We start from the raw sequence: 18636 nt of genomic DNA, 5'->3' as shown, positions 1-18636 counted from the left end.
GCGGCTTTAATCCAGTACAGTGAACATTTTATTAAACATTAAGTGTTGAAATGCTATGAGACACAAACTTTGGTCTGCACTTTTTTTTTCCTGCTTCCATCAACCCTCCTGACTTCCTGATAACTCTCAGATTTTGCCCATGAAGGAGACACTTCTTTTTGCATTGGCAGTGAATGTTGTCAATGGTCATAAGATAAGATCAGATCAGATAAGATAAACCTTTGTTGATCCCCTAAAGGAAATGCAGGTGTTGGAAACACAGAATAGGACAGGTAGGGGTTCAAATAAGCATAATTAACTAAATAATTTTATGCTATAAAATTATTCCTTCCTGTCCCTTCAGCTTCTGTTATGTACCTGAACAGTATGAGTGTGACATGGTCAGCTAGGATTCAAATCGTCCTCACCTTCTGCAAGCTGCTGGCCATGGGAATCATCATAGTGCCTGGAATGTACCAGCTCTTTAAAGGTAAGCACGTTCCCTATCATTACCAGCATCACAACCATTATTATCATCATCACCTGTAATGGCCTCTATTAGGAATATACCTGAGCATATCCTGTCTATTGCAGGCTGTTAAACTACACTGACAGGTCGTACTCGCAGTGGAGCACGCAATAAAGAAAAGGATAATTTAAACATCACACACAGTGCTCAGCTGTAACAATTAACATGGCTTCCATTGTCACACACAACAACACGCAGTGTAAATACAACCTCCAAGCCTTGCGGGCCATGAGACACAGCTGCTCACACAAGCAACAACACACAGCTGTGGCTTCAGGAGGCCCTGCATCCTCAGCCACACCTCCCTGCAAGATCTGACTGTGAACATCAATATGACACAGCTTTGGTGATTTTCATTCGGCATTCTCAGGACATATCATATGCATGTTACTGGAAATACTCTCAATAAATATTCAGAGTTCTTGAGCTGCAGGTTCTACCTCTGACCCTGACCTGGCCCCTAATACCTGCTGAGCTCTGCAAATGGCTGACTAAAGTATTGTTTACTTGACCTTAATGAAACTACAATTACAATACTGATAAGTAATGATCTTAGTTTCTGTAATGATATGTGTTCTATGTTAAGGCTTTGCCTGAACCACCTTGGCAAACAGGGTACATGAGATTTGCAGGGGCCCGTGGCTCCGTATTTATAGTATTCCAGTGTCTTTGTGATCTTTTGATCAATTGCACATTTCATTAGGAGTATGCACTAAACAAAAACCTGAAACAATATCCAATCAAATGATAAGGGCAGTAAAGGAGAGTTCTGATTGGTTGCCTGGGTTCAGAAAATTGACGTGATGCTTATTACCGTTGGAAAGCCTGTTTTCTTACCTTTTTTAAATGGTGCCGCATTTGTGAGGAACATGCATTTGTGGGAGGAGCAGCTGAGCTGAGAATGTGGGTTGCTCCCATGAAAGATGTGACAAATCTGCCAAACAGCTTGTTTTGCTGTTGACTCTTTTGGTGTTGTTTGGTGGATTGGATGATTGAAGTCTGATGAAACAAGACATATTGGCAACAATTTATTAATTGTGGAAGAACCATACACAGCCTGGCCTCTACTCCTCATGCTGGTCACCAGCCTGGTCACACTGCTCTGGGATGACATCCCATTCTTCAACCAGCATTTGTCCCAAGTCAGCCAGCGTGGTTGTGTTGGTCCTTCTGGCACGGACAGCACGCCCAGTGGGGGTTGAGCTCAGGACTGCAGGTCCTTCCCTCCTCTCCACTCCTACTGTATCGGTGCAGCAATCAGCAAAGCGTTCTCCACGTCTTCTCCACACTGTGACCCTACGATCCAACTTCCGTAGTCAGAATCTGGACTCATTGCTGAACATAATGTTCCTCCACATGTTCAGGTTCCAGTGCAAGTGGGCCTGACAGTGAAGGGCAGTCAGGCCTCCTGGCGGCCATACGGGACCGGAGATAGGGTGCGTTTGCAGAGGAGATTTGTCACATTTTTCATGGGAGCAACCCACATACTCAGCTCAGCTGCTCCTCCCACAAATGCATGTTCCTCACAAATGTGGCACCATTTGAAAAAGGTAAGAAAACAGGCTTTCCAACGGTAATGCCAAGTAGCATTGTTACATCAAATAAATATCTACCAAACACAAATGTCCATACTTGTTGTGTTAAGATTATATACACCCGTACATGCATGCAGTGATCATCATCACAACCAATGTATGCCTCTAACAGCACAACGCTATTCAGCTGTTAGAGTTTTTATGTGTTTGTATGAGCAGTTTGCGTTCATAAACGTGAGCTCCTGTATTCGACAGAAGAGTAATGAATCTGTCAGACATATCTGCTTTCTACCGAAGAATGCCTTTCCAAGCTAATAGGGCAGATTACTCAATCTGCTTTATGATTATTGCTATTGTTATTGTTGTGGCTATATCACTCATTGTAAAAACTGTTTGCACAGATCATTTAATTACTGACAACTTCCCTCTGGAGCAGTGGTGCTTCAAAATGTCAACAAAAAGAATGTGTGTGTGTGTGTGTGTGTGTGTGTGTCTTGTTTTTGCAGGAGAGACCAAGAACTTTGAGAATGCCTTTGACATGAACAATGTGAAACTATCTGGTATGCCACTGGCCTTCTACTCGGGCATGTATGCTTACGCTGGATGGTAGGTATGGTCCTGCAACACACACACAGACACAGACACACACACACAGACACACACACACACACACACACACACACACACACACACACACACACACACACACACACACACACACACAGACACAGACACACACACACACACACACACACACACACACACACACACACACACACACACACACACACACACACACACACACACACACACAGACAGGACCTACGTAGGTGCAAGATAAAATCACATGAATCCATCCAAGGTCTTGACTGTATCAGGGGTTACCCATGTTTTTTTTTTATTGGTGTGTCGGTGTGTTTGTGTCTACTGAAATGGCTCTATTACAAGTCTGTGTTGACTAGAAGCTAAGAAATAACACACAAATACACACGCTAGCACTGATACAGAGAGAATGACAGGAATAGGCACGGTGCCAAGGCTGTCTCTTACACATGACTGTACACCCCACACACACACACACACACACACACACACACACACACACACACACACACACACACACACACACACACACACACACACACACACACACACACACACACACACACACACACACACACACTTTCATCGTTGTGATTTACAACTGATCCACCATTCATTATTCATTTGAAGTGTACAGTAAGTGTTTCCTTTTGCAGGTTCTATCTGAACTTTGTCACAGAGGAGGTGGAAAACCCTGAGCGGTAAGTGTAATGTGATATTTGCATAAAGGTTATTTCTGTCATTTTCTCCTTCAAGCAGAAGTAGTCAACATTTTTGTTTCAGCAACAGGTCGTAGGACCACTTATCTGAAAGAAGTCGCTGATAGAGATTGACCCACAAAGAGGTTTTAACCCAGCCTTCAGGAAGTGCGCCGGACGCTGAGGCAAATATTCTTAGTGGACAAACAGTGGTACTACTGCTGGCGAACATAGCATTTAACATTTCAAGAGCTAACTCTCAGGTGGAGGAGCCCAAACCAGAGCTAAAAGGGAGAGAATATTTTCAGATGTCAACCAGCGTATATCTGATAGTGGTAGTTCTATTTTGTATGTGCCATACAGCTCCATTATTGTCAAACCATATTAAAACACATCAATGAGCCACATTTAATGAAATGTAAGTTAAACTGTGAGATTTGCTGTGGACCTTAGATTCAACATCCTCAATATTTGTTATTTATTGTTACTCCTTTACCACGACAACACATACTCTAGTTTTTTTTTTTACTATACATTCCCCATCCTGAACAAATACTAACTAAAGCTCCAAATGTGGACTGTTAAAACTACAGTGTTCAGCTGTTATAGTGCATGGTGAATTCACAGCCCCCTCCAACAGTTATTTTCTATGAATAATCAATAAGAAAGGTGAAAGGAAGGTGAAGGGAACATACATGTGACAGTGTTTTGCTTCTGTTCTTATCCCTCCTGCCATCAGGACTGTGCCGTTAGCTATGTGTATCTCCATGGCGATTGTGACTTCCTGCTATGTGCTGACCAATGTGGCGTACTACACTGTGATGACAGCAGAGGAGCTGCTGGCCTCGGAGGCAGTCGCTGTGGTAAGACATAGCAAACCTTTTGAGAATGAAAAGGCCTAAAAAAGTATAGGCTTGATATTCAGGAGAGTTTACCACACAACCGCAGACAAAGTTTAAACAGATCATACAAATAATACCTTTACAGTCATGCACCATCCTCTGTGTGCCCGGCTGCTAAGATCATTGATGGCTAAGGAATGTGCAAATAGGATCCACCTTCAAGATAATATTTACTGGGTAACTTTTTTTTTGTTCTTCTAGTATTAAGTATAACTACTGTATATATTTACGTTATTTACAGTCAAGTGCATGATTTAAATCCCATGATTCCTTGCTTTGTAATCAGATCAAATGCACCACTTCATAATTTATCAGAAATACATAAAAGTGTAAAAATATATCTTCAACCAGCAGATAGAGATCTCACAGCAAGAGATCAGTGGGATGGGTGCTCCCTGATTCATTCAATGCAAGGAGAACCCTCAGGTTCAGCATGATGTTTCGAAAGGTATTGTCAAATGAATCTAATACAGCTGCAGCTTGCACTACAAACACTAGAAATCATGGCAAGTGTATTTGTCTAATTTCTAGTCAGATGTCTTTACACTTGATATTACACCTTATAATCTAAGAAGTAACAAAGCAAGTATTTTGTTAAATCAAAGAGTCTTGAAAACATCTCATTTTGAGTTGGATCTCAGAGAAAACAACATGTTTATACACCATCTAACTATCAGAAAACTTTTGAGCATTTCTGGCTTGTTTTGTAACACAACATTTCCTGATCCTGGTAAATATAGTTAAAAATTAGATTTCCCAGCTAATGATAAGATCTGATTTATCTAAATATCCCATGTTATTTCAAGACATCTTACCAAGCAAATGTTCCATTGTATTGGCAGATGTTTTTACTTTTTACAAGTGAAACACCTTGTTTTCATTATTTCTTTAACTTTTTTTAGAGCCGTATTTTATCCAGTGTACATGTAACCTGTTTGGTTTTCTTTGGGAGTTTTCCCTCTCCACTGCAGGGTCTAAGGACATGCTGTAGAGCCACTGATACAAACGTGTAATATGTCATATTGTAACACGTGGAGCTGTTAAAAATAATAGAAAAAAAGTACATTTGACTTAAAACCAGGATCATCCACCAGTGTGAAAAATAAAGTAATCAAATGTCCTTAACGTAACAGTTCATACCTACTGAAACTACCATGAAAATATCAATGAAATGAGTCACATTTTAACAGAAAGCTCTGTTCTGTTCTCAGCTGTTCTAACGACTAACTTAAATTGTGTGAAAACACACGGAAATCAAAAGTTAGACACTGGAAAAAAATGCTGCTCCAACAACAAGTAGAAAGGTATAAAAACAAGGTGTTTCTGCTTGTAATAAGTCAAGTAAAAATAATCTGCCAATTGAACAAGCAAACATTTGCTTGGTCAGATGTCTTGAGATAAGATAGGATATTTAGATAAACCAGATCTTGTTATTAGCTGGGAAATCTAACTTTGAACTTTATTTACCAGGGTCAGGAAGTGTTGTGTTACAAAATAAGCCAGAAATGCTCCAACGTTTTCTGTTTTCTGATGTTAGTTGGGGATTTTCCAATAAAAATGTAAAAGAAACTTGTTTTGTTGTGTGATCCAGCTGAAAATAAGATGCTTTCAACAGTCTTTGTCTTACCAAGAACTTACGATGAAAGTCTTAAAAACAAGAGCCACTGCATTGTAACTGCTTAAGTTATACGTTTTTTTTAGTGTAGAACACCTCGGGGAGAGGTTTGTCCTGAGAGAAGACAGACGTGTAATAGATATTGTTGTGAGGTGGATGTCAAAAATCTACCTGTTGCAGCCAATAAGTAAAAACATGGGCTTTGTGTGAAATGCTTCCTGTACATGCACTGGTCTCTCTCTTCTTTCCTAGTTATTATTTGTTACATTTTGAAACGAGCCACTAACTAGCTGCCACCAGAGTTTTGTCTTCAGGCTCCTCTCAGGGCTCTCCTGCAGTGGTGTTCTGTACTGATAGCATCAGTTGAGCCCTCACCTCTCTGCTGTTCCTGATGATTTCTCTTAATGTCAGCACTGCGGCTGCCTTCCTGCACTTAACATGGAATATTAGCAAAGTGTCTCTGACTGCTCAGCTTCCCAGCAGCTGTTAATGTGATTGTTCCAGCCCAGCCCTGTTGAAGCTAATCGCATCACGGACATCTCCTAAAAACAGCCACCACTGCTTATTAGGCTGAGGACGGCTATCAGTGCTACTGTACACCTTCGGCAGGGGAAGACTCATTCACTAAGAGATCTCTGATCTTTTCTAACACAGTTAGTTTTATTGCCCTTTGTAGGATGAGTTATAGGAGAGCTTTAAGAAAGGTGTTAAGAGGATTTATCTGTTCTTAGAAGGCTGTGATGTGATAAAATAATCACACTCTGTACACCTTCCGCACAGACAGCTGGCAAAAGTTTACATCTCAAACTTAATTTGTCTAGAAGTTGTCTTGAGGAGGCCGGCCTCCATGCACAATTAGTAATTTTATACGGCATACATTAAAGGTCTGTTCACATAATGTAAGTGTGGAGAGGTCGAAAGAGTTGAAGGGTTGGAAGACTTCAATTCAGATAATTGTCATTCGGTGTCTCCAGGGGCGGTTCTAGAATTGTTTTGGTGGGGTGGCCAATCTGGGTTCCGAACAGGGTGGCATATTTAAAACACTTTTAAAAAGTAAGACTAGAAAAATGACAGCCCTACTCTCTGGAAAATAGATTATTAACAGCACAAATGCAAAGAAGCAACTTCACATGTATAGTTTTTAATATGTATAAATATAATATATCAAATATATAATCAGAATTTGTAGTAGATTAAGGGCAATTTTACAAATAAGAAAATGAAGAAAATGGCAAAAAGGGCTACCATTTTACTTTGAAACAACTTTGGACATTGGTGTCGAAATTGTAAGAGGCAACAAATCTGCACTTCAAAGATTGAACCAGAATCAGGGTTAAATATCATATTTATTTTCCTCCAGCTTATTGTGACGCTGTCAATGTCCATCTCCTTTCGGTGCATTGTTCTTCACCACCACAGTGATGAGAGACACAATCCAGATGCCTTTTTGACGTACGCATTATATTTAATATTATTAATTTTGGCAACAACAAATCACTGTTAAAGTGTATCTTTGGTTAAGATAAAACTGCTGCTTCTTCTTGTTGGCTAACTACCTCACGTGGTGTGAGGTAGCACCTGGGGTGGCCACTTATGTTCTGGGGGGGAACCCTGGCCACCCCTTGCCCACCCTCTGGCTCCGCCCCTGGGTCTCTCTCATTGTAACAGGCTGGAGGGAACAGCGGTTCAGTTTGTGATCGGCTTGAACAGTAACCATGGTGTATAACACTGAACATTATTAATGAACAGTGATCTCACATAGTGCCCCTCCCTGTCCAGATGAGATGGGTGTGAAGGATGGGTTCTGAGGGTTTCAGGAATCTAAATTCAGACCAACACAATACCTTATCCACCAGGTCCATCGTTGCTGGCAGATAACTAACGTGTAATGGTTGCATTGGAACAGTAACAGTAACAGCACTGCATTGCATCATTGTTGAGTGTGCTTCCACTGTCCTTTTGTATAAAACTACAACTATATGACACATTCAGAGGTGTTTCTTCTTACAGCCCACACCCCTCCTCACAAGAATGGGCTGTGATTAATCAGCACTGAATGGCTTCATGAATAATAAGCAGCTTTTGCTCCCACTTGTGCATGACCCATTTATGACAATTACTGCCAGCAGCACTGTCAACTGCTCGAGTTTTATCTAACCAGCTACAGTTAATAAAATAAGACAAACCACAATTCAATAAACTGATAGCTGAAGAGTTTTAAACATTCAACAGAGCCCCGCTGACATTTTAAAAGAGCGATCTAACATACTGTATATGCACTTGTTTGCTTTATTTATTTCAGAACAGTGAAGAATGGAAGAAATGAGAAACAGTTAGCCAACCTAGGTCAAAAGTATTACAAATAAAGAAGCTCTAAGGCTCCCACATACCATGTTATATCTTGTTTGGGAGGTTCAGGTTGGAGCTCATTTTTTTTAAGTAGATACAAACTATTTTCTTTGTCATTTAAAGATGTGATATATTATTTTGATGGTAGGAGAATTCATCAACCTTTAAGTTACCTAAGACAGAGAAACTAACGTCATGTTAATAAGTGATGCTCATTAAATACTTTAATAAGCAATATCCCCACACTTTTGACACACTGTGATGCCTGCTGTTTTGTCGGTCAAAGACTTTTGCAGAGAAGCTGTTGGGGAACTTCTCCGTAGCGGTGCCGCTGTTTGTGGCCTTGTCCTGCTTTGGCTCCATGAATGGCTCCCTCTTCGCCTTATCAAGGTACAGCCAGGCTTCCTCTCCACTGGCTGTTAAGATCTGAGTATCATCGACAGTATCTTAACAGCAATCCAAAACAGCTAATTGAAAGAGAAACCAAAAAGCTTCTTATTATAAAAGACATCACGTCTAACAGATAATCCAGCAGTGTGGACAGAGTGCAGATCATGTGGCACAGGTAGGTTTTGCCCTCGTAGTGTGCAGGTTCCTGAAAATGTTTGTTAGTCTGTGAACCTGCCTGACATTCTCTAATCTCTAGTCACCTTGTGAACCAAGATTCAAATGAGCTAGTTAGCAGCTAGTAGCTATCAGATGATCATTGTATAAACCGCCATTTTTTCCTGAATTATTAGTCATTGTTATTAAAGTGTGTGTGTGTGTGTGTGTGTGTGTGCGTGCGCGTGCGCGTGCGTGTGTGTGTGTATTCAACAGAATGTTCTATGTGGCCTCACGTGAAGGACATCTCCCTGAGGTTTTCTCCATGATCCACGTCCGCAAACACACTCCACTGGCTGCTGTCCTCATACTGGTCAGTACAACAGAGGGGTGTGGGAAGGAGGTATTTCTGTAGGTCACCCCAAAAGTTAACATTGCACTGGTTACTAAAGGCCAATTGGATTAATGCAGAAAATAAACCCTATGGTGAACAAACATGTTAGTACTTGTAAGAGACATATAGGCTGAAGATGAGCAGCACGGTGTGTTAGAGTGTGTGTGTGTTGCAGAGGGGGTGGTTCACCTGGGAGTGGGCGTGTGTGCGTGCGGAAGTGTGTGTGCGTAAAGGTGGGCACTCACCGGTGACGCAGATGAGAGAGAGAGAGAGAGAGTCAGGGTTGGGAGTAGCCGTAATTTTTGTTGACCGCTACCGCTACCGCTACTCATTCATTCATTTATCCATCCTTGCTGCGCTGTGATAGCGCTGTGCTTTCAATAAATGCACCTAAGCATATTTGGATCTCAGCGTGTCTTTGTCATATACTACTGTGGCGCGTCATAAATCTACGTACCTGAGGACCCAAACCTCATAGACTCTCAGCGGCTAAAAGGTTTGTGTTTGGAAGCCGCAACATTTGTCAACAAAAAACAGGCGTTTAATGAAAATCATCAAGCCGCATCAAAGAACCAAGTCGTCCCGCACCGACTAGCCCGAGAACAAAGGAGCCACAGCTAAGTGCCACACCACGCCAAACATTTACCTGGGAACAGGTAGGCCTGAACCTGTTAATGTTTGTGGATTAAGGAATCCGCTTCGATTGGAATGCATTGAGTCAAATGAGGACAATGTATTAAATGGATACGCTGGTTGCATTGGCGCATTGATGGTGGCGCATATTCTCCGTGCTTTAATGGATTGTGATGTCGGGACTTTGTGGCATGTGGCGGCTGATGTTGTCTAAAGACCTACTGCTTGTTGAAATGCTTGGATCGAATCCGCTCTGTCAATAAATTTAAATGCAATGTCTATGGATGGATTTGAATACGCTCTTGAATGAAATGTGATTGTGTTGCTTCATACAAAAATACAATCTAACGAAAATGAGTCAAATAAACGATGATGCTGAATGTTCAAACATGGAACGTGAAAAGAGGGAAATCAAACTGACGGCCAAAGCAATGGAAAATAAAATCGAACGGTTGCAGCATGAGCGCAAAAGTGCCGTTAATAAAATCAAAGAGCTTATTCCGCAAATAAAAGCGCACATGAAATCAAAAGAAAATGTAACTGAAATCCCCTCACAACTGAATAACTTGAATGCACTGTGTAAAAAGGCCACTGACCTGCACAACGAAGTATTGCAACTTCTTCCTGATGATGAACATAAAAAACAAAAGGAGTGGTTTTCTAGCATTATGGATTACAGTGATGCATTCAAGGAACAAGTGGAAAAATGGATAAAGGAAAATCCGCATGAAAACTCAAATGAATTACCACTACAGACAAATACTTCTGAGCAACCAACAAAGGAAATAAATTATGCAGAACAAATTCCTGTCGAAAAAAGTAAGGATTTGTCTGTTGCTGACCCTCCAGTACCTGTTTCCACTGGACAAGATCCTCAGGATGAACTACAGCCCTGTGACAGCATCTCAAATGCAACCAAGAAATCACGCTCACATCATTCCTCATCCTTGGCTTCACGCTCATCTGCTCGCTTAAAAACGGAAACAAATCTTGCAATTTTGGCAACAAAACAAAAGGCATTAAAGGAAAAACATGCATTGGATGAAGAGGAGTTAAAGCTACGCAAAAGAAGAGAACAGCTTTTACTGGAGAATGAAATCGCTGAGGAAATGGCAAAACTAAGTGTTATAAAATCACAAAGCAGTGTTGGCAGTAAATCAAAGTCAAAGGTTTCAGATGGGATGAACTTATACTATGAAAAGACATGCTCAAAACAACAACTTAACATCAATGTTATGGAATTTGTCCCATCACTGCCAGTTAAACTAAAATCCAACGCAATTGAAACCACACAGACAGTTGTGAAGCCTAAAGTCACTCACTTACCTGACATAAAACATCTCCCAGGTCCTTCTTACCTGCTCCAACGTTATCTAACCACTCCTGAAGATCCTGTGACCAATGTTACACAAACTGATGCATCACAAAATGACAGTGTGCTGGACATAATGAGAAAACAAAATGAAATTTCAACACTCTTGATGCAACAACAATGCCTCTCAGCACTCCCAAAAAGGGAAATTCCCATTTTCGATGGTAACCCACTCAAATACCATTCGTTTATTAAAGCATTTGAAAATGGAGTTGAGCGAAACACCAGTAACAACTGTGACAGACTCTACTTCCTTGAACAATACACCAAAGGGCATGCAAAGGGACTAGTGAGGAGCTGTCAGCACATTGAGTCGAGCAGAGGATATGTGAAGGCGAAGGCTCTATTGAAAGAGCACTATGGCAATGAGCAAAAGGTGGCAGCAGCATACATGGAGAGAGCTTTGTCATGGCCCACTATTAAAACAGAAGATGTGAAAGCCCTCCAGGAGTACGGCCTCTTTCTGCGTGGATGCTGCAACGCTTTGGAGGATGTGCAGTATTTAAGTGATCTGGACACACCCACAAACATGGTGGAAATCATTAAAAAACTGCCGTACAAACTCCGAGACCGCTGGAGGTGCGACGCATGTGACCTGCAGGAAAGGTACAATAGGAGAGCAAGGTTTGTGGATATTGCCAACTTTGTTGAAAAACAGGTAAAAATCTTGACAGACCCTGTGTTTGGAAACATTCAGGACACTGTTATAACAACTAAACAAATGAATCACAAACCTCCCCCTCGCTCCAGCATCAGAGGAACCAGCTTCGCTACCACAGTGAATCGTGTGGAGAGAACAGCTCAACCTGTGAAAGCTACATACATAAAACCACCAGCCAAGAAGATCTGTCCCTGCTGCACCGGAGGACACACATTGGATGTGTGTGCGCGGTTGGAAAAAATGGCACACAAAGAGAAAATTGACTTCCTGAAGGAAAATGGTGCTTGTTTTCGCTGCCTGTGTATAGGACACATAAGCAAAAATTGCCAAAGGAAGATTTCCTGCTCGAAGTGTGGCCTAAGACATCCAACTGTGCTCCATAAGGATAGTGTGGCAACGGCAGAACCAGCTGAGAGAAGCATCCAGGTTACAGTGGACGACACCTTGGTTTCCAGTGGGCTTACAGGGGCTGGTGAGATGGATTGCAAGCTTCCTATCGTGCCGATTCAAGTGAAGGCGAAGAAGGGCAATAAAATCATTCTCACATACGCCTTTTTGGACCAGGGAAGTACTGCGGTGTTCTGTACTGAGAGTCTGAAGCAGAAGCTCAATTTGTCTGGGAAGAGAGCCAACATTCTTCTCAGGACCATGGGGCAGGAGAAGGTGGTCAGTAGCTACATTGTGCCAGAGCTGGAGGTGGCAGCACTTGAAGATGACAGCTTCATTGAGTTGCCAAAAGCGTATACTCAGTTGTCAATGCCAGTCCACAAAGCAAACATACCCACAAATAAGGATCTGACAAGGTGGCCATATTTAAAACACATCTCCTTACCACAGATTGAGGCTGGAATTGAGTTGCTGATTGGAACGAATGTTCCACGAGCCATGGAACCGCTGGAAGTTATCCGCAGTGAGCACAATGGACCCTACGCTATAAGGACGGCACTGGGCTGGACGGTAAATGGACCACTGACAGGAAACGGTGGAGAGGCCAATTACTGTGAGCAGCCAGTAACTGTGAACCGTGTGTCCATTGTAAATCTGGATGAACTGTGGCAACAGCAATTTAAGATGGACTTTCCAGAATCTGCTGTGGAGGAACAAGTGGGTCTGTCCAGGGAAGACCTGAGGTTCATGGACATGGTCACAAAGTCAGCCAAACATGTCAATGGTCACTACCAGGTCGCCCTGCCTTTGAAAAATCCAAACGTCAGCATGCCAAATAACAGGAAAGTGGTGGAACAGCGTCAAAACCATCTGAAGAGGAGGCTCCAGAGGGATCCAGTGTTTTACAGGGAGTATAACACCTTTATTAACGATCTACTTGGTAAAGGTTATGCTGAAAAGGTTCCTGATGCAGAGCTGGAAAGAAGTGATGGCAGGGTCTGGTACATACCGCACCATGGTGTCTACCACCCGACAAAGGGAAAGCTCAGAGTTGTTTTTGATTGTGGTGCCAGTTACAAAGGACAATCTCTGAATGAAGAGCTGTTGCAAGGGCCCGATCTAACCAGCTCACTGATTGGAGTTGTGACCAGGTTGGAGGATGGAGTCTTGCGTGTGGGAGGACGGCTTAGCAAAGCAGCACTGCCTTTGGAGTCTAAGCATCCTATCATTCTGGCAAAAGACCTTCATATTTCTACCCTGCTGCTGAGAAATATACATCAAGAGGTAGGACACAGCGGCCGCAACCACATGTTGTCCAAGCTCAGGGAGAAATACTGGATGACAGGAGCAAGTACTGCCATTAGGAGAGTTCTGTCCAAGTGCACCATCTGCAGAAGACTTAATGCCACTCCAGTTTGCCAGCAGATGGCAGACTTGCCCACAGACCGACTCAAGCCTGATGAACCTCCATTCACATGTGTAGGGGTTGATTATTTTGGACCCATCGAAGTGAGGAGCAGGAGGAGTACAGTGAAGAGGTATGGTGTCCTATTTACCTGTCTTGTATTGAGAGCTATTCACATCGAGGTGGCACCTTCTCTGGACACTGACTCCTTCATAAATGCACTAAGGCGTTTTATAGCCAGAAGAGGACAGGTCCGTGAGCTGCGCTCTGATAATGGGACAAATTTTGTGGGTGCAGAACGTGAGCTAAAAACAACGATTGCGCAGTGGAACCAGGCACAGGTGCATGATGTGTTACTTCAAAAGGGCATTAAGTGGACGTTCAACCCCCCTGCTGGATCACATCATGGAGGAGTGTGGGAAAGGCTTATTAGATCGGTGAGGAAAGTCCTGAACTCCACTCTCAAAGTACAACGCTTGGATGAGGAGGGACTCCACACAGTTCTTTGCGAAGTGGAAGCCATTATTAACAGCAGGCCCATCACCAAGGCCTCCACAGATCCTAACGACCTGGAAGCACTGACGCCGAACCATCTGTTACTGCTTAAAACCCAGCCTTCATTACCACCTGGAGAGTTCCAAGCAGCAGACCTGTACGCACAGAGAAGATGGAGACAAGTCCAGTACATATCTGATCTGTTCTGGAAGCGCTGGACAAAGGAGTACCTGCCTCTGTTACAGGAACGACAGAGATGGACTGGAGTCCAGAGAAACCTTGTCGCAGGAGATCTAGTTTTGCTAATGGACAGTACTGCACCTCGTAATTCTTGGATTATGGGACGTGTCTTGCAAACTTTTCCAGATCGCAAGGGATTTGTGCGTCAAATTCGGATTAAGACAAGAACCAGTTGCTTGGACAGACCCATATCCAAGGTGTGTTTGTTGCTGGAGAAGGAGGAGGCAGCATGAGGACGTTGCTGACCTCTATATGGACTTTGTGTTTTCGGACGTCAGATGGACTTTGCACTAATCGGTCATGACGACCAGAAGAAGGAATATTCGTTGTAATGACTTTTCATGGACCGTTGAAATTGATATGATGATTTATTATGTCTCCTATTGTGTTTTGAAATGTGAATTATTATGTGAGACCTAATAATTAGGGGCTGGTGTGTAAGAGACATATAGGCTGAAGATGAGCAGCACGGTGTGTTAGAGTGTGTGTGTGTTGCAGAGGGGGTGGTTCACCTGGGAGTGGGCGTGTGTGCGTGCGGAAGTGTGTGTGCGTAAAGGTGGGCACTCACCGGTGACGCAGATGAGAGAGAGAGAGAGAGAGTCAGGGTTGGGAGTAGCCGTAATTTTTGTTGACCGCTACCGCTACCGCTACTCATTCATTCATTTATCCATCCTTGCTGCGCTGTGATAGCGCTGTGCTTTCAATAAATGCACCTAAGCATATTTGGATCTCAGCGTGTCTTTGTCATGGTCTACTGTGGCGCGTCATAAATCTACGTACCTGAGGACCCAAACCTCATAGACTCTCAGCGGCTAAAAGGTTTGTGTTTGGAAGCCGCAACAGTACTTAACACAAATCTACAGTGACAACATGAATACCTTCGATCAAACAAATTATACTCACCATACCAAATGTTAATTATCATTGCTGGTATATTTCATTAAGTATAGTGTTGTTGCTATGGTTACTCAAACATTGCATGTTTAATGTAAAAAATCTGGAGATTTTTATTTAAAATCACTGCTATTCATTTTTGCCAATGAGGAAAACCATGATGATTAGGCCTTTCTCCACTGTGTGTGTGTGTGTGTGTGTGTGTGTGTGTGTGTGTGTGTGTGTGTGTGTGTGTGTGTGTGTGTGTGTGTGTGTGTGTGTGTGTGTGTGTGTGTGTGTGTGTGTGTGTGTGTGTGGGTGTGGGTGTGGGTGTGTGTGCAGTACCCTATGACGATGCTCCAGCTTTTTTTGGGAGACATCTACAGCCTGTTGAACTTCATGAGTTTCCTGCGTTGGCTGTTCATCGGGGTTGTGGTGCTGGGATTGATCTACCTCCGATATACCAAACCTGACCTCCCCCGGCCCTTTAAGGTCAGTGTTCCTCCACCTGTTAACAGACTCTGAATGTTCCTCATAGTTTTAACCAACACCTCAGTCCAGTTCTGAGGTCTTTACACCGGCTTCCTGTCTGTCAAAATACATTTCTGATCTCCTGCTACATTATGAACCATCCAAAACTCTCAGGTCCTCTGGGACGGGTCAGCTTTCTGTCCCAAGAGTCAAAACTAAACAAGCAGTGTTCAGTCATTATGCTCCAAATATCTGGAACATACTCCCAGAACTCTTACTACTTTAAATCCAGGCTGAAGACTTTTCTTTTTGCCGCTGTGTTTGATTTAATCAAATCACTATTTATATCTCCACTGCACTGCAACTTTTATTCATGTATTTTAATACCTATGTTATTCCATATTGGCTTGTTTTTAATGTTTAATTTATTCTCTTTTTGTTTTTTAATGACTGTTTTTAAATGTAAATTTATAATGTGTTTCCGCTGCACTATTTGCCCTTACTGTCCCTAATTATTGTACACTTTCTGGTTTCTTTTATTGCCTAAAAGAAACACGTGAATGTGTTCCAATCCCACAAAGAGTTGACTTCTCCCGGAAAATCAATAACCATCTATCTGCCACAAACACAATATGGATAGTAATATAAGACGTGTCCACAGGTCCCGCTCTTCATCCCAGTGGTGTTCTGCCTGACATGTTTCTTCATGGTCTTCCTGTCTCTGTACTCGGACCCGGTCAACACAGGGATTGGATTTGCTATTTCCCTGACTGGCATCCCCGCCTACTACATCTTCATTTACTTTAACCACAGACCAAAGTGGCTTCAGAGGGCTTTAGGTGAGTCATAGCCGATACATGTTAATGGAACTTCACACCCAACAGCAAAGGGATGAAAATAAATGCGTTTAATATGGCCAGACTTTAGCTTTCATCTGTGTTCTGCAAAGACTGCAACGCAAACTCACTGGAGTATTCCGTTACAAGTTCAAACCAAACACAAACGCATATAAGAAAAGCTTCTATGTTCAGATGTAAGAGTCTGAAGTAGTAAAATGTTGAGAAGTCCAATTGTTTATGGAAAGATATTTGGGAAATAAAGCTAAGATAGTTGTAGGGACTGGTAGTGATTGTAGGTCAGAGGGAAACCATCTCACTGACACATTGAAGGGACATTACAATTATAATAAATGATATTCTTTACAGGTTTCCTAGAATTCAGATCTTAAAGGTTAGGTTACCTTAGGACAGGGGCGGATCTACAATACGTAGGTTAACCTTACATGTCACAGTAAAGAATTAATAAATAAAAACAGGTTACATCACATATGTTCAGACGTTAATAGAGGTGTACCTGAGAAAAGTGCATTTGAGTGAATAGTGTGAACACAAAGGGTTTCATGTTTTTTTTTCTGATTTTTTTATAAAGGTAATTTCATTTTCACATGGTCCTACAGTGTAATGTATTACAACCATTTTAACCAGTGCTTTGCATCTTGCAGGCCAGATCAGGAGTTTTTCTGTTTCTGTTTTATGTGTTATACAGGATTACTTGAGTAGAGATTTACAAATGCACAATCCTGAGACAATCCTCTCCACCATCATACTTCATTTCAGCCACACATCCCCATACCTTTGCATGGTGCTTCTCTCTTTATTTAAATTATTATTATTTTTCTGCACTGTAAATGTTCCTGCTGGTTCTGATTCAGAACTTCTGATGTTCTGATGTCGAAAAGTCAAAGAAAGTCAGTCGAAGTCAACTTTATTGTCAATCTTTCCATTAGTGTGTACAGACAGAAAGTTCAAAATACTGTTTTCCACAGTCCTGAGAAAAAATGTAGTAAAAATATACAATATATATAGAATATGTATATACATACACTCCTATACACCCAACTTATATATATATACATAAATATATATACACACATGAAAGGGCATAAATAAAAGAACAGTCAATACAAAATAACAGAAAAGTATGAGTTTGGATATAAAAATGGGATCTTATTCCCAGATATTTATAACCGTGTAAATGTTGTTTGTGAATTTAAAAACAGCTCTTCAGTTTTCCCCCACACATTCTCTTGAGGTTAATGTGTCAAATATTTCACCTTCTATAAACCACAGATGTCATTGTGTGGTTTTCTGTGTTTCTCCAGACTGCTTCAACAGAACCCTGCAGATCATCCTGGTGGTGGTCCCCGCTGAGCAATAACACCTCACAACTACAACCCCCCCTTCAAATCACTCAATACTGAGCTCAGACTCATTTAGCACATTGAAACTGTATATTATAGCATGTGTTTTGATAAAGGATAATGATTTGTGCTGAAAGTAAAATTCATTTTATATCTCTGTTTCATTGTTTGTGTGAGCATTGTGACATGTTAATGTGACAGTAAATGTCCATCACACAGCCCCGATAACGGTCTGAACACAGCGCGTCTCTGTTCATGATACAAACCCTGTCTGGACCAATGAGGTTTAGTCTGGTTTATTCACAGAGAATAGCGTGGTAATGAGAACTTCAAATGGGAACACATTCTCACAGCTAGCAGAGGTGGGAGAAGTACTCAGATCTGATACTTGAGTAAAAGTGGAAGTACTCAGATCTTGTACTTGAGTAAAGTAGAAGTACTCAGATCTTGTACTTGAGTAAAGTAGAAATACTCAGATCTTGTACTTGAGTAAAAGTAGAAGTAGTCAGATCTTGTACTTGAGTAAAGTAGAAGTACTCAGATCTTGTACTTGAGTAAAGTAGAAGTACTCAGATCTTGTACTTGAGTAAAGTAGAAGTACTCAGATCTTGTACTTGAGTAAAAGTAGAAGTACTCAGATCTTGTACTTGAGTAAAAGTAGAAGTACCCAGATCTTGTACTTGAGTAAAAGTAGAAGTACTCAGATCTTGTACTTGAGTAAAAGTAGAAGTACTCAGATCTTGTTCTTGAGT

General features: G+C 41.8%; 1 protein-coding gene across 1 annotated transcript in view; it reads left to right on the top strand.

Annotated features, from left to right (window-relative positions):
* The window catches only part of slc7a11 (solute carrier family 7 member 11), a 35519-nt gene extending 17478 nt beyond the window's left edge, over positions 1 to 18041 (top strand). Inside the window, exons 4-12 of the mRNA XM_063876410.1 lie at positions 344 to 469; positions 2550 to 2649; positions 3303 to 3347; positions 4084 to 4207; positions 8497 to 8600; positions 9030 to 9126; positions 15556 to 15705; positions 16346 to 16523; positions 17846 to 18041. Of these exons, the coding sequence (XP_063732480.1) occupies positions 344 to 469; positions 2550 to 2649; positions 3303 to 3347; positions 4084 to 4207; positions 8497 to 8600; positions 9030 to 9126; positions 15556 to 15705; positions 16346 to 16523; positions 17846 to 17901 (980 nt within the window). The 3' untranslated portion in view covers positions 17902 to 18041. The remainder of the gene's footprint in view (positions 1 to 343; positions 470 to 2549; positions 2650 to 3302; positions 3348 to 4083; positions 4208 to 8496; positions 8601 to 9029; positions 9127 to 15555; positions 15706 to 16345; positions 16524 to 17845) is intronic.
* The last annotated feature ends 595 nt before the right edge of the window (positions 18042 to 18636 follow it).

This window comes from Eleginops maclovinus, chromosome 23 (genome assembly GCF_036324505.1).
Source record: "Eleginops maclovinus isolate JMC-PN-2008 ecotype Puerto Natales chromosome 23, JC_Emac_rtc_rv5, whole genome shotgun sequence".
In the NCBI taxonomy this organism is placed as follows: domain Eukaryota; kingdom Metazoa; phylum Chordata; class Actinopteri; order Perciformes; family Eleginopidae; genus Eleginops; species Eleginops maclovinus.
Note: the sequence above shows the minus strand (reverse complement) of the source record. Positions and strands in the feature narration are given on the sequence as shown.